This window comes from Panthera tigris, chromosome D2 (assembly GCF_018350195.1).
Source record: "Panthera tigris isolate Pti1 chromosome D2, P.tigris_Pti1_mat1.1, whole genome shotgun sequence".
NCBI lineage: Eukaryota > Metazoa > Chordata > Mammalia > Carnivora > Felidae > Panthera > Panthera tigris.
Window position 1 is genome coordinate 76,099,029 of NC_056670.1, and position 24,097 is coordinate 76,123,125.

Below are 24,097 nucleotides of genomic sequence, written 5' to 3' on the forward strand. Positions count from 1 at the left end.
TGTTTTATCTGGTTTTTTACATTTTCTTTAATATTTGCAATAAAGGTAGGAGCATTGCTTTTCGCGGTGAACGAGGCAATGATGAGTCACCCATCGAAATGATTAAAGTATCTCATTTGAAGTAAGTATGAACCAAAAAAAATCTAGTGTTATCACAATGGAATCTTAAAAATTTGTTTTAATCTCGAAGAAAGTGTACGTATAGAATTTCTTAATGATAATAAATGGTGCTATGCAGCTCTATCCAAGAAAATATTTTGATCACAAAATTAAATTGCTATTTCTTTTAATTTCTTTTTTTTTTTTTTTTAATGTTTACCTATTTATTTTGAGAGACTGATAGAGAATCCTAAGCAGGCTCTGTGCTGTCAATGTAGAGCCCGACGCGTGTCTCTGTCCCATGAACTGTGTGAGATCATGACCTGTGCTGAAATCAAGAGTTGGACACTCAACCAACTGAGCCACTCAGGCACCCCTATTGCTTTTAATTTCTACTTAAAAAGATGAGATAACATTTCATTAGATTGGTAAAACCAGTAATCTGTTTGTTCTGCTATAGCTCTATTGTAAATACCTATCACCCACTAAGAAAATGTTATTTGTTACCTAATGAAATTCTTATGCATTTCTATCTCAGCATGGGTTTGTTGAGTGAAAGAACTGATGTTCTTTCCTTATAATTTTAATTTTAGTAAGTTTTGACTTTTTCATTCCAAGAGAAAATACATGTAAAGCAAGATTATTAAACACAGAGACTGAATGAAAACCAATCAGAAGAACAAAAAAGAAAGAGTAAGCTGTCCACAATAGTTTTCAAAATTGCTTTAGCTTGGGGCGCCTGGGTGGCTCAGTCGGTTAAGCGTCTGACTTCAGCTCAGGTCACGATCTCACGGTCCGTGAGTTCAAGCCCCGCGTCGGGCTCTGGGCTGATGGCTCAGAGCCTGGAGCCTGCTCCCAATCCTGTGTCTCCCTCTCTCTCTGCTCTTCCGCCGTTCATGCTCTGTCTCTCTCTGTCTCAAAAATAAATAAACGTTAAAAAAATAAATAAATAAATAAATAAAAAATAAAAAAAAAAACAAAATTGCTTTAGCTTTATGAGGATCTTTGCATTTCCATATAAATTTTAGAATTAGCTTATCAATTTTACCCAAAAAAGCTTCCTGGGATTTTGATTGGGATTGCATTGAATCCATAGATCAATGTGGGGAAGAATCGACATCTTAACAGGTTTTGGGATTCATGAACATGGTGTCTCTCTCCACTTATTTACAGCTTTAATATCTTTCAGTAATATTTCTAGTAGCATTTTTGTTGATTCCGTACTATTTTCTATATAGACATACTTCACTGTCGTTTGCCAGTAAAGACACTTCTATATCTCTATTTTCTGGAGTATGGGCCTTTTTCCCCCCCTTGCTTTGCTGTACTGAGTAGGACCTCCAGTACAATGTTGAATAGAAATGATGAGAACTGACATCTTTGTTCTGTTTCTGGATTTTACGGAGAAAGCGTTCAGTCTTTCAACATTAAGCAAAATGTTAGTTGTAGATGTTTTGTAGGTGCCCTTTGTTAGATTGAGGAAGTTTTCTGTTCCTAGTCTGCTGAAACTTTGTATTGAGAAGGTGATGGATTTGGTCAGATGCTTTTTCTGCATTTATGGACGTCACCATGATGGTGGTTTTTGTTTTAGGTCAGCTAATATGGTGAATTACATGGACCTCTATTTCATGTTAAACCAACTTTACATCCCTAGGATAAATTTTTCTTGGTCATGATATATTATTGCATTTGATTTGCTAATATTCTGGTATATTCCTGGGTTTTATTTGCTAATGTTTTATTAAGGATTTTTTGCATCTGTGCTCATGAAAGATACTGACCTAGTTTTCATGTACTATCCTTGTCTGGTTTTAGAATCAGGGTAATGTTGACCTTGTAAAACAAGTTGTGAAATATTTCCTCCTCTTCTTTTTTTCTGGATGAATTTGTGTAGAATTGGTATTATTCCTTACTTGAATAGGAAGATTTCACCAGGGAACCCACCTGGGCCTAGAGCTTTCTTTGTGGAAAAGCTTTTAAATACATATTCAGTTCTTTCATAAATATATAACTATTTAGGGTTTGTTTTTTTTGTTTTTCCCCAATGAACTCTGGTAGTGGCTTTCAAGAAATCTGTCCATTTCAATGAAATTGTTGAATTTATTGATTAAAACTTGTTCATGATTTTATTTTAATGTCTGTTTCACCTGAATGATGGCTCTTTCATTTCTGATATTACTGAATTACAGTGATCAGTTTTGTTGATATTTTCAAAAAACCTTGTTCAGTTTCTTTAATTTTTCTCTATGGTTTTCTAGTTTTTGTTTCATCGAATGCCATAGGTATCTTTTTTTTTTGCCTGCTTACTTTGGGCTTAATATGTTCTTTCTCTAGTTTCTTAAGATAGAACTGTATACTCTGGTTTCTCTTCAGATCGTATAAATCTTTCGCCCTTTTAAGATAGAACTGTAGATGATTGAATTGAGGTTTTTCTTTAAAATTTAATATAAGCATTTAATGTTACATAAGCACTACTTTTTCTGTACCTTACACCTTTTGATGTGATGAGTTTTCTTTTAATTCACTGTATAATAATTTTTTTAATGTCTATTTTTGAGAGACAGATTGAGCGGGGGGAGGGGCAGAGAGAGAAAGAGACACAGATTCTGAAGCAAGCCCTGAGCTGTCATGTCAGCACAGAGCCCGATGCAGGGCTGCAACTCACAAACTGCGAGATCATGACCTGAGCCGAAGTTGGACGCTTAACCAACTGAGCCACCCAGGCGCCCTTATACTTTAACATTTCTGTGGGTATTTAGAGATACATTGTTTAATTTCAAAATATTTAGGGGTTTGCCAGATATCTTTCTGTTAATTTATGATTTTGATTAGAGTCAGCATATTTTATTTTAGTCCTTATAAATTTCATGTGATTATTATGTGGCCCAGAATGTGGTCTGTCTTAGTGAATGTTCCATATGCTCTTGAAAAGATTGGTTTGTAGTTATTCAAGTCTCACATTCATACAGATTTTCTGCCAGCCTTTCTCTCTATTACTGAGAGATGAGTGTTGAAATGAACTTTGTTCTGGATGTATTCTTCTTTTGAAGAACTTGAGTTCTTGCTTTAGATATTCTAAAGCTCTGCTCTTGGGTACATGCATATTTGGTATTACTATTATGTCCTTTTGATTAATTGACTTCTTTATCATTATGAAATATCCTCTTTATTTTGGTCCTATTCTTTATTCAGAAGTAGGTCGGATTTGTCTGATTAGTATAGCCACTCCTGCTCTCTTTTGACTAAAGTTTGCATGGTGTATCTTTTTCTTCCTTTTACTTGTGTCTTACCTATGTCTTTACATTTAAAGTTGATTTCTTCTAGAAAGCATGTAGTCCGGGCTTGTTATTCTATTTGGTAATTTGTGTTTCAAATGACAGTGTTTAAATTATTCCTATTTAATGTAATCATCAATGTGCCTTATGTTGAAATCTACCACCTTGCTATTTTCTATTTTTTTTACTTTAAAATGAGTTAATAAGGATAGTTTTTAATTTCTTAGATTTCGTTTCTAATATGCAAAATGTCAATTGTTATAAACCACATAAAAGTTCTTTGCGGGAGGTCCTCAATAACTTTTAAAAATGTAAAGGAGTCCTGAGACTGAAAGTTTTCAGAATTGTTCAGTTAAACTATTTGGACTCCAGTCTCTCCTGTTTCCAGCCAGTCTTGACTCTACATACACCTGCTAAGTTAATACACCTAAAACGACTGATCACTTTATCCCTCCTATCCGAAAGCCTTCAGTGATCCACTATTCTCTGCAAGATAAATCTCTTTATAACCTAGTCTGACATGTTCCAGTGTTCTAAGTCTTTTGTGATGTGATCCAAAATTCACACTTTAGTCTTTCTCACCATGATTGCTGTCGCACGTTCTGCATCAGGTAGCGTGTTCCCCCGCTCTGTGTCCTTTCTTGTCTTGGCCATTTGTCACATTTGTAACTCTGCCTGGAATGCCATTGCCCGATTGTCAAAATAAATCTCTTCTTTCGTAGTGAATCTTTATAGCATTCACCAGATTTTGTCTTTTATTAGTTATTTACATACAAGCCACTAGATGCCTTTATGTTAGACATAGTAAAAAGTGTAACATATTTCATTTGTATAGTCCATCGTGGTTTATAAAATTAATTCATGTGCGCTCTCCCCTCCCCTCCCCCTTTTTATTCTTAGAGCATTCAGTGAGGGAGGTAAGACAGGTGTTATTAACACCATTACAAAGATAAGTAGACTAAAACTCCAAAAGATTACCTGGTTTGTCTGAGGCCACATAATTATCAAGTGGCAAACTTTGTCCTGAGCAAGAGAACATAAGTCTTTGGATGCACTGAATGTAGGGATCTTTCTACTCTCACATTTCCTCAGTGTCAGCATGATAGAAACTTTATGAAAACCTTTACTTTTTCATTTAATTTTTACCATAATCCTCATACCAATTCATTGGGTTAGGTAGGGGTATTCTCATGTCACGTGCCAGAAAATTAAATCTTGGGAGGGTTACCATATTACCGTAAACTGTTTCACCAGGATATGAACTTGTGCCTTTTTTTATTCTGTCTTCTGAGCTGGGCTCCTTACGTAAGTTTGGCTGTATGGCTCTCAAAGGTCATCTTAGGGTTTTACCTTCTTAAAACTATTAGCCATGAGAACTAAATGTTAATTTATATTGTCTGTGTTTAGAATGTGTCATGTGAGTTTTCTGATTTACTCAACTTTTTATATGTATTATGGTGAAAATCTTGCAATAAGGGGCTTATTTAGTAATTTTGTTTATTTTAGGCAGTATTTGGCAGTTGTATTCAAAGATAAACCCCTGGAGTTATGGGATGTTAGGACTTGTACCATTCTGAGAGAGATGTCCAAAAACTTCCCTGCAGTGACTGCTTTGGTAAGTTCCAGCTGAAGAACTAAATGTTCTTCATGCGTGAAGGACATAGGCGTGTGTGTGTGGTGGGTATTTTTCTTTAGCTCGAATTGAAGTCATTACTGCCATGTATTTTCTTGTTAAAAATGTGTGTTCAAGAGAAGATGATCTAAATACCTGGAGATAAGTCTTATTTTCTTGGTTCGGTTAAGATAATACCGTTGGTGGAATTCCAATTACAATTTTACTTAGATGTTTTGAGGAACATGATAAACATACTCCAAAAGATTTATGAAAGGATAAAAATCATAACAGCTAACTCAGCCTTGAAAAAAGTGGAGGACAGTATTGGGAAAGTGGTCTCACTTTATGGAGAAAAATACTGGATCTCTACCTAATACTCTATTCAGAAGTGGGCTCTCCAGGATTAAAGACCTAAATGTAAAAATGTAAAGCTGTAAGATTAATATAGTCAAACAAAAAAGAATACTTTTGTGTCCTGGAAGCAGGAAAGGGCAATAGAAGCTCAAACCAAAAGGCAAAAAAAGAAAAATTCATGCATTTAATTATGTCAAGATTGATGCTTTCTATTCAATGAAGGACACTAATGTCAAAGTTAAATATAGAAGACCAGTTGGAAAAAGAAATTTACCGGTGTCTGCAACCAACAAAGGACCAGCTAATCCCTGTAGGGGGTTGGGATCGTGGGAAGTCCTGCACTTATACAGTGACAGGACAGGAACCCCCGTGGAAAGATGGCCACAGGACGGGAGCGGTTGGTGGAGAAACCTAAAAGGCCAAGAAGCATATGAAGAAAGATTCAAACTCATCTGTTTTTAAAGATGGACAAAATAGAATAATCATGGTATAACTCTTAGACTAGCAAAAACTGGGAAACCAGATGCGGGTGTGGTATGGGACACAGGAATCCTTATGCAACTATTGGTGGGAAAGCAGATCAGTGAGGCGCTCTGCAGAGCAGACTGACTGCGCCTGGGCAGACAGACATCCCCTGTGTGCCAGCTCTTCAGCCCCTGATCACAAAGGAGCTTCTGTGAGGGTACTGACTGCAGCGTTATTTGTCGTGAGAGTTTGGAGGCAGTCTGGGTATCCTTTGCTGAAAGGATATTAGATTGAATGCATTAGAATAGGTGGGAATGCAAAAGAATAAGTAAATAAAATCAGAGCTTTGAGGTGGATCTGTGGATGACAGTGGGCCATGATTGGAGGAACACGAATCTCACCCTGTGCACCTGCAGGGGAGAGGTAGAAGTAGGGAAGAGGAAATCTCATAATTATATTTATTATTTTCATTTTGTAAGAAAAAGAAAGCACCAAAAAGTTAGACCTTTTGGAACTTTGCCATTAAACTCTTCTACCTTAAGCTCTCATTAAAGATTAGAGGGAGAAGGAGGTAAGAGGTAGACTATTAAAATCTGCCTTAAGCACTAATTAAAATGCATTCATTCAACCTTTGTGTAAACAGATAAAACCTCAGAACAAATTGTGAATTCATGTGCAGTAATAAGAAGTGATGCCAGGCAGTGGCGAGCATGCCCAGCTGTTCTGGAAGGATTCTTTGACTGAAGTAAACTCAGCATTTCCAGGTGTGCCTGTCTTTGCTTCCCAGGAGTGGTCACCATCTCACAACTTGAAGAGCCTGAGAAAGAAACAGTTGGCCACCCGAGAGGCCATGGCCCGCCAGACTGTGGTCTCAGATACAGAGCTGAGTGTCGTCGAATCGTCCGTGATCAGGTGCGGTGTGCTGTTTCCTGCCTTGGTCATTTGGGATACCAGTGTCATGCTCGGGAACTTGACAAATGTCACCCAAAGGCATCTCTAGCAGCAAGGTGCAGTCTGCTTTTGAACATACTTTGTTGTGCTTCGGTGCATACCTGGAAGACTGAAGTGAATTCTATTATTTCATTTCTTAGTGCGGTCAATAACGTACCCAGTAAATTCCACATGTCGGCATCCATTAGCGAATGTGTTCCATAAACTTCAGCTGCTGAAATTCAAATGAGTGTAGCATGAACATCTAGATACATCATATTTTCATTTTATGTACACCAAAGAAAATACAGAGAGAATTCTAGATTTATGGACTGTCCCCATCCCCATTCCCATCAATTTTACAAATAAAAAACTTCAGAAAGAATGATGGGTCGAGGTAAGGCCTCTCTTCTGCTGAGGAGTGTTCTGCAGCAGAAATGGTGAAGAAGTTCCTTGTGTGAGGTCTAGATGACCGCATGCCTCTGGGGGGGGTAAGTGTTCTCTCATAGTGTGACCAGTTGGGAGTCATTTGTGTTTTGTTGTTGTTCTGGGTTTGTTTTTTTTTTAAGAGAGAGTAAGCCTGTGAGTGTGGGGGAGGGGTAGAGGGAGAGGGAGAGAGAGAAGCTTAAGCAGAGAGCCCAAAGCAGGGCTCAGTCCCACAACCCTGGGATCATGACCTGAGCTGAAATCAGGAGCTACCCAGGCGCCCCTAATTTGTGTTTTCTATATTAGTAGCTGGGCAAAGATCCGTTTCAGCCTTTTGTTTTGTTTTTTTGTTTCTTGTGATTTGTTTGTTTCTTTGAAATCATTTTGGACCTCTTGTTAATGCATCTATATTTTGGGCAAGTTAATTAACTGTCACTCTAGGGAAAAGAAATACCTTTATCTTGTCTCTATTCCAAAGCTTGTTGCAGGAGGCAGAAAGTAAATCTGAACTCAGCCAGAACATCTCTGCCCGAGAACATTTTGTGTTTACTGATAATGACGGCCAAGTTTATCATCTCACGGTTGAAGGAAACTCCGTGAAAGATAGTGCTCGGATTCCACCGGATGTGAGTCCAACTCCTGGTTAAATCTTTATTGAGAGTTCTGATCAAAGATTCTGTTGATTCCATATCCAGGGAAGCCATAGTTAAGTTGTGAAACTATTTCAGAAAAGTTTAATGTAAATAATAAACTTCACTATTTAAGGAGATACTATCATTGATAATAAACTTGTCCCATACTGCTAGAGAATAACATTGTAACTACTTAGCGTAAATACTTACTACGTGTTACTTACTTTTTATCCCTTTAATAATCCATGAGGAATTATTTCCATTTTATCTGTGACAAAACTGAGGGAGAACAAGTAACTTTCCCAACATTACCCAGCTTAGCGACATGGCAGTTCTAAACTCAGGTCTGTCGTCTGACTCCAGTGTCTCTCCTCTTTCCATTTCAGGCGTTACCCTGAAGGATTTGACTTACAGTCTAGCATTATTTTGGGGTAATAGTAATCAGGTTGTAAGTGCAATGGTATTAATATTCACTAAGTTATGTGTATCCTTCTATGACCTTGTGAGATCCCCAGAGGTTCTGTAGTTCACAGTTCATGTCCGCGTGCATCTCAGAGGTTGTTCTTAATGAAGAGATTAAGAAGATGTTTTTGTTAACTAATACTATTATAATGGTTAAGCGGAGGGATGAGATGATGGCATAAAATACATCTATTCATTTAAAATTGTTGTCTAACAATGTAATGTTTTAGTTGAATGCCAGCCCTCATATTTTGCAGGTGACTCAGAGTCTCATGGGTTGTAGTCAGGATGGCGGCCAGGGTGCAAGGTCCATTTCCAGATGGCTAACTCACAGGCCATTGCAAAATAATGCAGGCTGTTGACGAGTGGCCTCTGTTCCTCCTCACGTGGCCCTCTCCAGAGGGTCGAGTGCCTTCCTCCAGAGCGAGTGATCCAAGAAGAGAACACAGAGAAAGCTGCAGTGTTTAGGACCTTGGGCGATCACACTCCATCATTTCCTCAGTGTGCTGTTGGTTCACGGGGCAGTCCTGTTCCTCGTGGGAGGTGACTGCCAAGGGACATGAGTCCTCAAGGCCGGGTTAGTGGGACCTCTTAGAGGCTGCTGCCACATCTTCCTTGTAAACAACAGAAGAGTTGAGGCCAAACAACCTTCTCTCCTAGAAATGGAAATAACATGTGAAAGTACTTTTCAAACCAGTTTCATTGTTACTGTTCTATAGAACAGGTCATACCTGAGACTTAGTAATGCCTATTTTGACCTTTTTCCAATTGTCACTAGTTTGAAAGGATGGAGGTGGTAATGAGAGTGTGAAAGATTGATATTTGGTAGTCCTAACAGAAAGGTAACTTACTTTAAGCGTATAGAATGAAAGACCACTAAGGGGTGCAGACGCAAGACTTGCAGTGCCCTGTGGCCGTCCCGTGGAACCTGTCTGCTGTCTTAGAAAATAGAAGGTTCCTCCTCCGGAAGCCCAGAGAAGCCCCATCTCAGCGCTTCTAGAGCCACTCGCAGGCAGTTCCGTCTGCTGCTAATCTGCTCCACGCTTGCGATGAGGATATGGAAACGATCCAGTAATTGAGATGCCAGTTCCTCCTTACCCCAGAAAAAGTTGAAAACTTTTGGACATTAGACCCAAGTTTCCCTCTTAAAAGTATTCCTTTCAGGATGATAATTGTGCCTCAGGACTTGTAAGATTCTGTCTCCTTTTGTGGAGGTCTAAAGTAAGGCTATAGCGAGTCTCCATCTGCCTGCCAGAGCCTTCTATTCCATGGCTAGAAGCCACTTTCTCATGGAATGACCAGCCTCCGGTGAAATGAGTATGTAGTTTAGAGCAGGTTAGAGCAGTTAGGGAAAGGGATTTGAGCATCTTCTCAATAATACACGAGGAATTGGCTCGTCATTTTTATTCTCTGGAATTTAAATATTTTCTAGGGACTAATATAGAATTTAGGCAGGGTTTTGTTTGCTTGTCTTAATCCAATATTTATTACCTTCCTCCCAAATGTGAAGTATTAAACATTTGCTTTGAGTTGGCCCCAGAACTATAGTGTATATACAGACGGTAAAAAGAAAAGGAAAGTTTGGCGTATTTTAAATTCTGGAGTGTCTGTAGTTGATTGCCTTTATTCACAAAACTAGAACAGTGGGAGAGAATGAGTGTCCCTGCTTTGTGGCCAGCCTTACTTCTGATCTTTGGAACATCATATTTTATATACAGGAACATAACAGTGTCAACTAATAATACTCTGTTGAGTTTTAATCTTACATTTAGTTCTCTCAGGATTATTTAGAGCCACAAAGCAGCTTTATGCCGCATCCTCTGAAAGCACCTTGGTATTCCATGTGGCTCGTATCCCACCAACAAACTCTTAGGTAGAAAGATCTGGATTGTTTAATTATATGGTTGTATTAATATCTTCACTTATAATTCTAATTTGATTTCAGAGCTTAAATTTTAAACTTTTACGTTTTAATTTTTAGAGTTTAGGAAGTAAAGTTATAAAATGTGAAAGTTTTTAAAACTAAATAGTAAAGGCAAATTCTTTTTTTTTTTTTTAAAGTTATTTATTTTTGAGAGACAGCATGGGGGAGAGGCAGAGAGAGAGAGAGAGAGAGAGAGGGAGAATCCCAAGCAGGCTCTACACTGCTACCGTGGAGCCCGATGTGGGGTTCAAATTCATGAACTGTGAGATCACGACCTGAGCTGAAATCAGGAGTTAGACACTTAATCAACTAAGATACCCAGGTGCCCCTAAAGGCAAATTCTTAATTAAAAATTGTTTAATAAGACCTTGGAGTGTTGCTTCATACTATATAGAATTCTGTTTATTTAACATACCTTTCTAAGTTTTTTATTATTGAATTCTTTGAAATACTTTTTTTTTTTTTTTAAAGTACGCTCCATGCCCAGTATGGAGCCTAATGCAGGGCTTGAACTCACGACCCTGAGATCAAGACCTGAGCTGAGATCAAGAGCTGGATGCCTAACCGACTGATTCACCCAGGCGCCCCTAAAATAATTCATTTTTAATCCAGTCTTTTTCTTTTATTTCTTGACTACCACTAGGATTTATGCAGTATTTGACGTGTGGGCCAGTCTATTAATAGTCAATTTGGCAAACCTTGAGCTTTCTACTTCCTACTATGGATAGCATGAGAACTAAGCATGTGGATTTTTATTTTTATTTTGTTTTATAGCTGTAAAAGCAGATTTAATAAGTGGAGAAATAAATAAGCAATAATATGGTTTAATAGTAGCATGTATTGACTGCTGTGTAGCGGTCATTGTTTTGAGCCCTTTCCTGTAGAAATTCATTAAAAGTAATAGGAACTCCTCAAGTTGCATGAGCTTAACCTACTTGATCCATAATAAATCCAAGAGGCAGGAAGATTAAGTGAATGCGCCCCAAAGCACACAACAGATTTGAGTGATAAAGCTCAGATCCAAGCCCAGGCAGCTAGAACTCCTAGGGTCTCTGTCACACTGGCTCTGTGCGTCTGTTAGAGCAGTAGGCTCCTTTCTCCCCCGCCTGGGAGTTACTACAATAGTGTTACCTTCTTATATTTGAGTTTCCATGTGTACCTTCTTTGCAAAGCTTTCTGTGAATTCAGATTGTGCAGACGCCTGTAATCTACAGTGTCTTTTTACCTTCATTATTCCTGAAGGTATCCGTGAAACTCTGGGTCCCCTTTTCAGTAGAAAAACTGCACAATCCGTTCTGAAACAGCTTTGAGTAGTTTCCTGTGGAATAGATTGGTTTATCCTTTTGCAGTGAATGATAAGTTGGAGACAAGAGCTCTCTGGAAAAGGTTTTCTTCCTTCTCTTTATTTCTTTTAATTTGCTTTCTATGAGGTATTTCTTCCTTAAAAGATAGCTTTTCTCTATAAATTTAGTTCAGATAACTTAATGTCTGTCAAATTGAAATCTCCTGTTTCTTCATCGTTGAAATTGATGAACTAGGTGGGTGGCACTTTTAGTGTCCGAAGTCTGTTAGTATTTGATGGCATTCATACTAAAGCAAAACCGTTTATAGTGAAGTTTTAATTAAAATACCTGTATTATTTTATCACATTAGGTAAAAATATTTCTCTGTTTTGATGGCTCTTACGTAGTGAAAACCATGTGTATTTGTTGCTGTTGTTTTCTAGGGAAGTATGGGTAGTATTACCTGCATCGCTTGGAAAGGTGACACATTAGTTCTTGGAGATATGGATGGAAATTTAAATTTTTGGGACTTGAAAGGCAGAGTATCCAGGTATGATTTAAGAATGCAATATTACTTGATTAAAAAAAAAAAAGTAGCTTCTTGTTACATTTCCTTCGGAGGCTTGTGACATGGTAAGTAGGATCCTTAAACATGACCCGGTGTCGCTTGCACCCTTGGGTCTCTTGTCACTGAACTTGGGAGGAAGGGCCTTGAGCCAAGCTCTGGGTCATTCGTCGGAGACATTTAGTGTGCAGGCAGAAGTGCTTGCTGAGACATTATTCCAGTTGTTGTGAAAAGGCAGACCCTTTCCGTCGGATGGGACCCCTGTCCCAGAAAGCAAAGTGGTTCTCGCGTCACCAGACCTTGTCAAAAACAGACCTAGAGTCATTGGACATAGTTTCTGGTGACGAGATCTTACCCTGCTTCATACTGGCATTTTGTTTTTGTGTGTCCTCAGAGGAATACCTACACACCGCAGCTGGGTGAGGAAGATTCGTTTTGCCCCTGGTAAAGGAAACCAAAAACTAATAGCAATGTACAGCGACGGTGCGGAAGTGTGGGACACGAAAGAGGTGGGCTCAGCCCCGGGAGGGGCCCTCCAACCAAGCTGTATACAGGAGCTGTATTCTTCTCCCTCCCTCTGATGTAGAAATGAAGCCTGTGTAATGGGTTGAGCAAGCTTCTCAAAACCATTTTCTCGCTTTTAATGGTATCACTGTCTTTGGAATCTTTAAAATGCAACCTGCATGTGGAAAGGAGATTGCCAAAGACTGTTTGGTTTTAACTCGCGCTGGCACCGTCTGTGATGAACATCTTCCTTTTCTTTCTGAAAATGACAACCAAATTCACTGTTGTAGGTTCAGATGGTGAGCAGTTTAAGAAGCGGAAGAAACGTGACCTTTCGGATATTGGATGTGGACTGGTGTACTTCAGATAAAGTGATCTTGGCATCAGATGATGGGTGTATCCGAGTCCTGGAGATGTCTATGAAGTCCACGTGTTTCAGAATGGATGAACAAGAGTTAACCGGTATGGGACGCCAGTGAAAGTGTGTGTGTGACACCTGTCTTTATTTCGTCCAGGCTGCTCTCTTCCAAAGACAGAGCTGCCTGTGTTTCATTTCGGTCTTGCTTTCTAACCATCTGAGTTTAAGGAAATATATTAACTTCAAGCTTGAGTGCGCTGGACTCTGTAACTGCAGATGCCAGTCATTCTCCGCCTCTGGTTTGGCAAGTGCCCCTTCTTTGACCCTTTGCAGAGTGCTTTGTCAAAAGATCAAAGATGTTTACATAAAAATGATACACTTAGAATTCAGGAGAACTCATCAGAGGAGGTGAATCTAGTGGTTAGGTGCTGCTGGCTTTTTCCTAATGAGCTTGATCTCTTTTGCAAGCATATATCACTGGGGTCGCCTGGCTGGCTCAGTAGGTAGAACATGTGACTCTTAATCTTACAAGTTGGAGCCCATGTTGGGCAGAGACAGACAGAGGGAGGGAGGGAGGGAGAGAGAGAGAGAGAGAAAGAAAGGAGGGAGGGAGGGAGGGAGAGAGAGAGAGAGAGAGAGAGAAAGAAAGAAAGAAAGAGAAAGAAAGAAAGAAAGAAAGAAAGAAAGAAAGAAAGAAAGAAAGAAAGAAAGAAAGAAAGAAAAGGAGGGAGGGAGGAGGGAAGGGAGAAAGAAGGAAGGAAGGAAGGAAGGAAGGAAGGAAGGAAGGAAGGAAGGAAGGAAGAAAACAAACCATGTTAGAAAAGAAAGGGGTGAGCATGTATCATAGAAAAGGTACTTTGGTAAGGACAGACAGTGTTCTGTCATGAATTTTGATACCTATCTTAAGATAGGTTAAATGGCCAGTCAAAATAAAATTAGATGATTGCTCTATCATACCTATTTTTAGATTGTTTTTATCAGAATGAAGAATATTTTAGTAACTATAACCTCTGTGACTTTGAAAAAAGAGTGGGATTGTCGGTTTGAAAGGCAGCTTGTGTCCAATGAAATACAGCGTTCATCCTTGGAATGTGCTTTTGGAGGGAGACAGACCTTCTGATCCTAATTGGAGCGAAGCAGGAAACTTCCTGCATTAAGTATTCTCCAGGCATCCCTGCGGTGTGCACTCCAGGCTGCTGATCTGTAGAACATTTCCTAAGAGACTTGTTTGGTCACTTGCTGAGTTTCAGCCTAGAACTGGCAGCTCTGGGAACTGTCTGTACCTCTGGAAGGTCAGTCTTTGGCACATTCAGAGACAGTGTTTTGAAACCTGCCCTTGGACCTTGCGTTCCTGCTTGAGGTGCTCCCAGCGTGCTGCGGATGCTGGCCGGGCTCCCTCGAAGTTCTGTTAGGTGTGCTTTGTTTTTGTCGCTTCCCTACCCCTGCCAGTGGATTTGGTACCGTCGCTTCCTCCTGTGTGACTGTGATGGCCACCTGCTGAAGCCAGGGGTTGAGGATTGCATGCCCGCATCTGTCCTTGAGACGTTTGCCAGCTCCGCAGAGGGGCGGCCATCCCCTCCTTCCTTCCGTAACACACCTCAAGTTCTTGCGGAAATCGAGGGAACTTCAAGATGGTTTTCTTTCTAATTTAGGTACTAGTTGTAGGTTAAAGAGGTGCGCTAGTATAATCCAAATGTTTGAAAACTTTTCAGTCACAATTAATTTAAAATTCGAGTCTACCAAAGCCAAGGTAGCTCTTTCTTAAATTAAAGTGACTACAGAATCGGAGCCCATCGTTAAATCATTCCTATCCAATCTCTAGTGATGTACCCTCAGCCAGAAAGGGAAAGTCTTTAAAATAGTAATGGGGAAAGGTCAATATTGACCTTTAAACAACATTCGATACCCATTAAAGAATCAAAACTGGTGGCAGTGTAAATATGGAGTTAGCAAGAAGAGGTCTCTGTGTTTACCTCCAGATACATGCTGATATGGTCTGGGAAAATTATGTTTAATATATTCTTATTCTGGGGAATTAGACAGTTTGGGCTTCTTAATATGGGATGAAAAATCATTTTAGGTCATATGCAGTGATACACTTAATAAATTTTCTTTAATTCTCCTTAATAACAAGTAGAGAATATCCTACTGGTTCAGGTTTGTCGGTTTTCTTAGAACAGCTTAGAAAGTCCTCTCCCCCTGTCCCCCCGTTTACATTTGTCTCAGCCCTCCCCACCTCAATAAGCGAGAAGGTCTGACAAACATAGAAGACGAGGGGCCCTGTTTTTGAGTTGGAGAACCTTTGCTGCCTTATTTATCAGGGTCATAAAATGGCATTAAAAAAAAAAATCATAAGACTTTTTTTTAGCGGCGTCAAGAAGGAATCCAAGAGTGTGGGACTTGTTTAATGACATTCCAGTTGGATGCATTTTCCACACACCCTGAAAGGCGTCGGCGTGGTGTTAGAGACCACAGTCCGGTTCCTCCCGGCTGCTCGGGCCACTGCTGGACGACACGCTTTTCCCCGAGGGAGCACACAGAAGGAGGCTTTCTGCAGTCAGATTTATGCCCAAACCCTGCCTCTTCGTCTGCCTCTGCTTTCCAGTCATTTCCAGTGGTTTTCTTTTGGGGTATTTGGAAATGTGTCACGACTTGCGGGGGGCAGGGGGGAGGTCTGGGGTTACTGAACAGCATGCAGTGCATGGAACAGTCTGGACGATGAAGAATGGTCCCGCCCAAAATGTCAGTAGTGTTTCTTGTGTCCCTTCTTCCCCCCCTCATTGCGTCATAGTGAAAAAGTCACCAGGGCAGGGTCCTCTCCTTCCCAGACCGCCTGCGCGCCTTGCCATTTGCCACCTCCGCTTGGCGGGGGAGCGATCTTCCTCCTGCTTTTCTTCTCAGCTCTTCAGTGTTTTCTGCACCGCTGTCACACAGGCAGCCAAGAGTCTGGGCGTGCTTCTGTTTGACACCCCAATAGCTGTAGCCCAGACCAAGCAGAACGTGTGAGGGAGAGTATCTGTGCCACGAGCCGCCTTTTCATTCTACACTGTCATTTCTAGACGTGAACGAGCTCTTATAGCTGACTTTCTCTAGCTGCGAGATGGTCACCCGTTGTGTTCTCATGGCTGATCTTTGCCCTTGAGAAGAAAGGTAGAAGGGAATGGAGTTCACTTGCAATTTGTTCACCCCCATTGGGATGCCATCAGCAATGTTTCGTTTCGGAGAAATGACACATTTGTTTTTAAAAATCAGACGTTTCCCTCCGTTTGCCCTGGCTTGGTAAAGGTTGTCTTGCTCACATTATGTAAAAACTGTGGAGTGCTGCTTTTTAAGAATATTCTCTTGTGTCTTTTCATTGTCCATTGATTAAGAAACTACCACTTAACCTGGAAACTTCCTCTGTTTCCAAGCTTAATTTGTACCGTTAAGTCTTTGTGTCCTCACATGGACTACTATTTCCAAACATTTTGTAACCTAATGCCAGCAGCCACTACCGTCTGAAAGTGGCAGGGGCCGACTTGAGAGCTGGAGGATTACGTGGTTGTCTAGTAAGGGTGAGTAGAGAGAGAGTGTGCTAATAAGTTAACCCACGCTCATCTCTTCCGGTGCTGGTTTTAATGGTTCTGTAGGTATGTAGGTGAGTCTCACTCTTACCAGGTACATTCCTCTCTTAATAACCTGGGTGTACGAGATAAATTTTACCGAATGGAAAAATTTTAAAAACTTCATAGCAACGGAAACTATCAGCAAAGCAAAATACAAATGATAACCTGGGAGAAGGTATTTCTAGAAGTTATTTCCAAGTCCTAATAGACTATCCACAGAGAAGAAAATATATATATACCAATGGCCCTTAAATATATGAAAAGATGCTCAACTTTATTCCTAATAAGAAACATACAAATTAAAATTACACTAAGAATCTGCTTCTCAACTGTCAGATCAATAAAAATTGAGAGCTTGAAAACATGCCCTTGCAGATCTGAGGAAACCAGTAACTCGTGCAGTACTCACGGAGCACTCCCCGGAGGAGGGGATTGGGCAGTAGTTCACAAAAGCGCACGTATATTTACCTTTTTACTCAGCAGTTCCACTACTAACGATTTACCCGGACATGTCCATCCATACATGTGACCGTAGCAAAATTCTGGAGAGAATAAATTTGGGAATATGTGCACAATGGGATAGTCTAGCAGTAAACTAGAATGAGGGCTGTCTCTGTGAACTGATGTGGAGTGATAGGGGATGGGTAGGTGAGCAATGCCAGGGTAACGGTGTGTGCGGTCTGCTTCTGCACTTGCTTCTTTTACAGAAATAACAGCAACGCAGAATAATCCAAGATCTAAAGAACACGATTAGTAAAAGGAGTCATAGGAGGTAGATGGAAAGATGGAGAGAATCGGGATGGGTGAGACTTCAGTGAATAGACTAATATCATATAGTTTCAAGTGCGGAATCACGTAAATGTTGTGCGTACTCAGAAAATACAAGTGACCCTTGAACAGCATGGGGCTTAGGGCTGTCGGCCCCTCGTGCAGTTGAAAATCCAAGTATAATTTTTCACTCCCCAGAAACTTTCCTGATAGCCTGCTGTTGCCAGAATCCTTACCAATGACCTAAACAGTCGATTAACACATACTTTGTATGTTATATGTATTATATGTGTATTCTTATAATAAAGTAAGCTAGAGAAAGGAAAATGTTATTAAGAAAATCACAGGAGATTTTCATGAAATCAGAATTTTGTCAACTCATGAGAGAAAATACATTTGCAGTATGGTGCTGTATTTATTGAAAAAAATTCACCTGTAAGTGGACCCGTGTGGTTCAAACCCATGCTGTTCAGAGGTCAACCATAAAATGAAAACAAGGGTGAAAGAAAAAGCAAACTCTGGAATTGAACACAAACCATTCATCCAAACCATATGACAAATTGGTAAGAATAGTTCAAATAACTGAAAGCCAGAAGTCTCCCGGTGCACCGTAGTGGTTCATACCGGGGACAAAGAGCCGCAAAGGAATTTGCCCTGGGTGGTGGCACCAGTCCACTCGTTGACAGTGGCACTAGTCATTCTGAAACTGTTTTGTGTATATTATCAGCTGGAACAGGCCAGTAAATGCAGTTTAGGGGAACCAGGGTTCCTACTGAGGGAAAAGGGAGATACAGACACGGAATGGGGGGTGCGGAGGAAGAACCCTCCAGGAGTGGATCTGCATTGGAGATACCAGTATAAATTCGTGACTTTTTTCTTTTTTTAATGTGATTTCCTTAATTTTAATGTTATTTCCTTATTTCCTCATATCCTGGTTCTGTATACTGATCTCACACCTAGAAGCAATGACATTTAGATGGCAATGAGCGTTCCTTGCACCCAGATTTGGTTTATAAATTCCATTTCCCAACTAAAAAGAACCAGGGCTCCTTGGACAGTTTATTCCAGGACAGAGGCAAGAAAGTTACAAGATGAGTCTGGGACATTGTGTGTTGCCAGAAACTAAGGAAGGAATTGAAAGACTAATGAGAACCTGTCATAAAGATGTAAAAACTAGCATTTAGGGGCTTCCGCTACCAAATCTGGGGCCGTCTGAACATTGCAAAGAATAACAGCTGTATTGATTTTTTTTTTAATCCGTTATTTCCTAGTAATATTCAAAGAAAAAGAGGAACGGGTGTGGGCGAGAAGGCTTCTATTTGTAGAAGAATGCTGGTTGATAAATGGAAACAGAATGATGGAACTAGAAAATCACCAATTCCCCTTCCTAATGTATAGTTGGCTCAAGCCAGGGTCATCAGTGGGTGTCAGACCACTGGGTGGAAGGGAATGGGAAATTCGGTCTCACGGTATCTCCCCATGCTGCACCCCCCCCCGCCATGTTACCTACTAATTGTAAAGAGGAAACTGTGCCTTGACTAGGACAGAGCCCATGAGTTCCCCTTAACTAGATGATCAGATTCATTGTTAACAGGAGGCCAGCTGACATGCTCCCTCCAATGGAATGTGGTGGGAAGTATGCAACATCCCTTGTATCCTTTTCTTGCCGAAAATGTTTGACCAGAGTTTGAGGCTCAGAAAACACACAAGTCACAATGGAGACCAGTTCCTAAGACAATGAATGGGCCAGGACTTTTCCAAAATGAAAACATTGTGTAAGACCAAAAACAAAAAGGTGAGAAGACTGTTTTAGATTAGGGGAGACTCAGGAGACATGAGAAGCCAGTGCAGGCAGGAATCTTGGATGGATGCTGGGCTTCCGACAAGGAATATACCTGTCAGGATAAGGAAGTAACAGAGGTCCTCTGAATATGGACTGCAGTTTAAGTGATTTTAATGAGTCAATATTAAAACTCTTGGGTTTGAAAAAAAGTAGTATTACAAATATTTCTGACCAGAGGCTCCTGGGTGGCTCAGTTGGTTAAGTGTCCGACTCTTGACTTCGGCTCAGGTTGTGATCTCACAGTTGTGAATCTGAGCCCCGCGTGGGGCTCTACGCTAACAGCATGGAGCCTGCTTGGGATTCTGTCTCCCTCTCCCGCTGCCCCTCTCCCGTTTGCTCTTTATCTCTCTCTCAAAATAAATAAAAATAAACTTAAAAAAATGTTTATAAAGAAATATTTCTGACCATGTTCTGACTTTGAAAAGTCCACACAAGATATTTTATCTATGATTTAATTCTTAGCTAACAACATAGAATGAAGTTTTCTAAAGCAGTACTAGTAGAAATGTAATGTGAGCCCCATATGTTAGTTTACATTTTCTGGTACCCACTTTAACAAAAGTAAAAAGAAACAGATAAAATTAATTTTAATAAAAATTTTATTTAACCTAGCATATCCAAAATTTTTTCAGCATATAGTCAGTATTAAAAATTACTGATGAGGGGCGCCTGGGTGGCTCGGTCGGTTAAGCGTCGGACTTTGGCTCAGGTCATGATCTTGCGGTCCGTGAGTTCTAGCCCCGCGTCGGGCTCTGTGCTGACCGCTCAGAGCCTGGAGCCTGTTTCAGATTCTGTGTCTCCCTCTCTCTCTGCCCCTCCCCTGTTCATGCTCTGTCTCTCTCTGTCTCAAAAATAAATAAATGTTAGGGGCACCTGGGTGGCTTGGTCGGTTGAGCGTCCGACTTCGGCTCAGGTCATGATCTCACGGTCCGTGGGTTCTAGCCCCGCGTCGGGCTCTGTGCTGACCGCTCAGAGCCTGGAGCCTGTTTCAGATTCTGTGTCTCCCTCTCTCTCTGCCCCTCCCCTGTTCATGCTCTGTCTCTCTCTGTCTCAAAAATAAATAAATGTTAGGGGCACCTGGGTGGCTCGGTCGGTTGAGCGTCCGACTTCGGCTCAGGTCATGATCTCACGGTCCGTGGGTTCGAGCCCCGTGTCAGGCTCTGTGCTGACAGCTCAGAGCCTGGAGCCTGTTTCAGATTCTGTGTCTCCCTCTCTCTCTGCCCCTCCCCTGTTCATGCTCTGTTTTCTGTCTCAAAAATAAATAAACATTAAAAAAATTTAAAAAAATAAATAAATGAATAAATAAATAAATAAATAAATAAATGTTAAAAAAAATTTAAAAAAAATTACTGATGAGATATTTCACATTTTTGAGTGCTCAGTTTTCAAAATCCAGTGTGTATTTTACATTAGAACTTATCTTAATTCAGAGGACAAATTTTCAGCAGAAATACTTAAGCTGTTTTTAGATTCTATAAAATTTACAACTGAAAAAGTGGCCACGAAGCTATTCATCTTCTTCCTAATAGATTTAAAAGTTATCCGATGACCGAATCAAGTATTAGTTTTTAAATTTAAGTTAGTTGAAATTAATTAAGGTTAATTCATTAAAGTTGAAATGAAGTTCCGAAGAACTGTATTCGCTCGAGTGTCCGACCCAGCAGGCTGTGTAAGTTAGCTGCCGCACAGCTGCGTAGACACCGGGCCCTGGGGCTTCTGCTTCTTTAGGCTAGAACGTGCTGAACAACAGGCAAATCTCTGTTGTGTCCTAAGTAAGCCACTGTTGCCCGTAGGGGATGCTCGGGCCCGTGGTCTAGGAAGATGATCCTTCTGTTCAAGGGCTGCTCTTACAAGTGAGACCTGAAAATGCCTTTGATCAGAGGTGGCTTTTAGTGACAGGCTCAAGGTTGATGGGCCGTGTTGTCTAATAGTCTCAGAAGAGCAAAGATGGCAAATGGTATCAGATGACACCGGTAAGTACTGTTTTTAGTATTTCAAAATAATGAGCTTTCTTAATGTCGGTTGAGTTTTGTTACATTGAATCTTTTATTCACTTAAGATCAGTGTTTTCATACCACACAAGGACAGTTACCTTTTAAAAAGGGGAAAAAGAGATATTAATCATTTGAATGAAGAGACTCTCCCCACTCCTCGCCTGCTTGTCTTTAAGCAGTGATTACACTGAGTACACTCTCTCAGCTGCCACCACATGTCTACTTTGTTCTCTGTTGACTTCTCTGTAAACTGCTGTAGCTGAAGCTTCGTAGCAGGACTACAAAATTTTATTGAGAGAAATTTTATTATTTTATTTATTAATTATTATTTATTTTTAATTCTTATTATTATTATTATTTTGTCTAGAGCCTGTGTGGTGCCCCTATCTCCTTATTCCAAGGGCCTCGCTTGCCTTGAAAGCTTTCTTATTACACCAGCCGTGGAACGGACAATATTCTCTGGACATTTCTCATGTGTAAGTTTTTACCACTTGCTGTTTTCCTTTCTTAATTTCCTTGGGGTTGAAGGGCACCCTGAAAATCAGTACAGCGGGAGCCTGTAAAGACAAGCTGAGGCAGACACATTGGAACAATCCCTGATGTGCCTCTCGTCCCCACCCTCCGGGGGCGTGTGGGGGGCTGGGTACACGAGCATCTCTCTGGTTGTGGTCCAAATGTGGAATGTGGTATGTATGATGAGTGTGAAGATGGCCAATTAGGCCAAGAGGAATTTGAAGCCAGGCTTCAAATCCATTTTAAAAGCAGCAAGAATGGGCTTACTGCAGAGGTATTGTATGTTTTATGAATGTCCCCACCTGCCTCACTGTAAAAATATACGGTGACTAGTAGTATGGTTATTAGTTAAATCTGCGAGTGTTATTGGACTTTTGCCATGTCGAGTGCACAGGTAGGCAGGGGTTAGGGGAATAAAAAAAAAAAAAAATAGTGTGATGGGTATATCTATTCTCCAAGAAGTATCTCCTTGGAGAAATGAATGTCCATTTTGCAGAGCAGAAAGAACAAATTCCTTTAGTCATTGCTAGGTTCCTTATTAACATGAATCTAAAATGATTGTTTTTAGAGCCAACTGATAAATTTTCTGGTTTCTTGAAAGCCAATGAGACTTTCTTTACTCATTTTTGTTTGTTTGTTTTAACTAAAACTGAAAGCAGTCACGAAAGGTGGTTGATAGGTTCTTGAGTAGTTGCTGTTTGGTCTCTAACCAGCTTTTTAAACCAGCTATTGCAAAGGGTATTTATTGGCACAACTTTTTTTCTGGTGAAGAAATACATGGTTGTATTACATGTGTAAGAGCATGAGCTGACTCAATCTTTTCTGTACAGTGATTATCCAGAAAATGAAGAAATAAAGAATCTCCTTCAAGAACAGCTGAATTCATTGTCAAAGTAAGCACTCCGGCTACGTTTTATGAAAAGATAAGACTAGGAGAAGGAAAATATTATAATTTAGGCTTTTTGAAGTTAAAGTAAGTTGTGTTTAGAAAATATTAGTAGCCCCAAGGCGAGACCGTTCTGTTCACAGAGGTTTATCTCCCTTGAGGATCTTTGTTTTGCAGAAACATAGCTAGTCAATAGTTACAAGGACGACATCTACCTTCGCCAAGTCCATAAGCATCAGGTTGCTGTGGTCTCAGGTCAGGGCAGGGTGGAGGCTGTGGCTTGAGCACCTCTGTGGCTCCGCCCACCTCCACCTGCAGTGCCCTGCGAAGCCTCGTGCTAGAGGCCACGCACAGGGTGGTTCTTGTGTGGCAGCTGCCTTTTCTAAAATAAGTTCTCTGTGTCCAGTGCTGCGCGTGTACAACTCTGAGAAACTAATGTGCTCCCTGGAGGGAGGGCATTTAGAAGTACCCTCTAATTGGCATTGGGAATAACATTGCAAAGGAAGTGGAAAAGTATGGGTCCACCAGGAGTTCTTGGTAAAACATGATGCATTTTTGCAATCTTAGAATCTATCACATGTAATAAATTTACCATGTTTTATTGACGCCAGATTCAAAGTAATTACTGTTTTCTGCATCCAAAAGTTAACATTTGTGTTTCAGTGGACAAGAAAAGATTTAAAGAACCTCTTTTCCTCCCCTGATTTATGAATATTCTATATATGGCTATTTTAGAAAAACCAACTTACAAAAACCTGGCTTTTTTTCCTTATGTATTTTTTGGGAACAGTTTCTGAATGTATCTTTCCTAAAGTGTATATTGTTTCTGATGATTAGCAAATCATTTTATCAACAGTGACCTTGTTCCTATTGTTAGACATCTGTTCTTGTTTTCAAAACCATGAGTTGACCTGTTGCCAGGGTGTAAGCCAGAGTCAGAGATCACGCCCTTGTGGTGGTTGACAGGTTCTAGTTCTCTAAGCCTAGACACACTCTGTGCCTTCTAAAGCATTTGTAACTTCAGTGTCATGGCAAAGCAACTTCCTTCTAGGCATACTACCTAGTTCAAAAAGAACAAAAAATTTAAGGAATAACAAAACTTTAAGTAGATTAACAATACTGAGTGTATTTCCCCTTTCAAGAGTATAGTGATTTATCTCCTTTATTGTTTGATTCAAAAATTTTGCCTTGCCTTTGTCTGGATTTTTGTTTGCAGTGACATAAAGAAACTCTTGCTCGATCCGGAATTCACTCTATTGCAGAGATGCCTGCTTGTTTCAAGGTAACACTGAAACGCTCTGTGTAAGAGACAAGAGTATTTCAGATTAACTCATTTGTCTTATGAAGGGTTTTTATTTAAGACCAAACCTTTTCAGACTTTAAAACGGCATATCAGTTCATCCTTTAGATTTGATTTACAATTAACTTTGAAACAAGTAATACAAATAGGAAAAACAATTACATTTTTAACATGAGATCTAGGCCTTCTCTACTGAAAAGATTGCCTCCTATGGACAGCTTTTTAAAATACATGTTTTAGGGGCACCTGGGTGGCTCACTCGGTTAAGCGTGCGGCTTTGGCTCAGGTCATGATCT

The 24,097-nt window shown here is 40.2% G+C and overlaps 1 protein-coding gene across 3 annotated transcripts in view; it reads left to right on the top strand.

Annotated features, from left to right (window-relative positions):
• The window catches only part of WDR11 (WD repeat domain 11), a 67,607-nt gene that overhangs the window by 36,896 nt on the left and 6,614 nt on the right, over positions 1 to 24,097 (top strand). For all 3 annotated transcript variants that reach the window (XM_042960101.1, XM_042960100.1, XM_007084867.3), the window contains exons 13-22: positions 46 to 121; positions 4,881 to 4,989; positions 6,596 to 6,720; positions 7,643 to 7,790; positions 11,909 to 12,015; positions 12,425 to 12,539; positions 12,825 to 12,996; positions 21,470 to 21,578; positions 22,446 to 22,508; positions 23,718 to 23,783. In XM_042960101.1, coding sequence (XP_042816035.1) covers positions 46 to 121; positions 4,881 to 4,989; positions 6,596 to 6,720; positions 7,643 to 7,790; positions 11,909 to 12,015; positions 12,425 to 12,539; positions 12,825 to 12,996; positions 21,470 to 21,578; positions 22,446 to 22,508; positions 23,718 to 23,783 — 1,090 coding nt within the window. The remainder of the gene's footprint in view (positions 1 to 45; positions 122 to 4,880; positions 4,990 to 6,595; positions 6,721 to 7,642; positions 7,791 to 11,908; positions 12,016 to 12,424; positions 12,540 to 12,824; positions 12,997 to 21,469; positions 21,579 to 22,445; positions 22,509 to 23,717; positions 23,784 to 24,097) is intronic.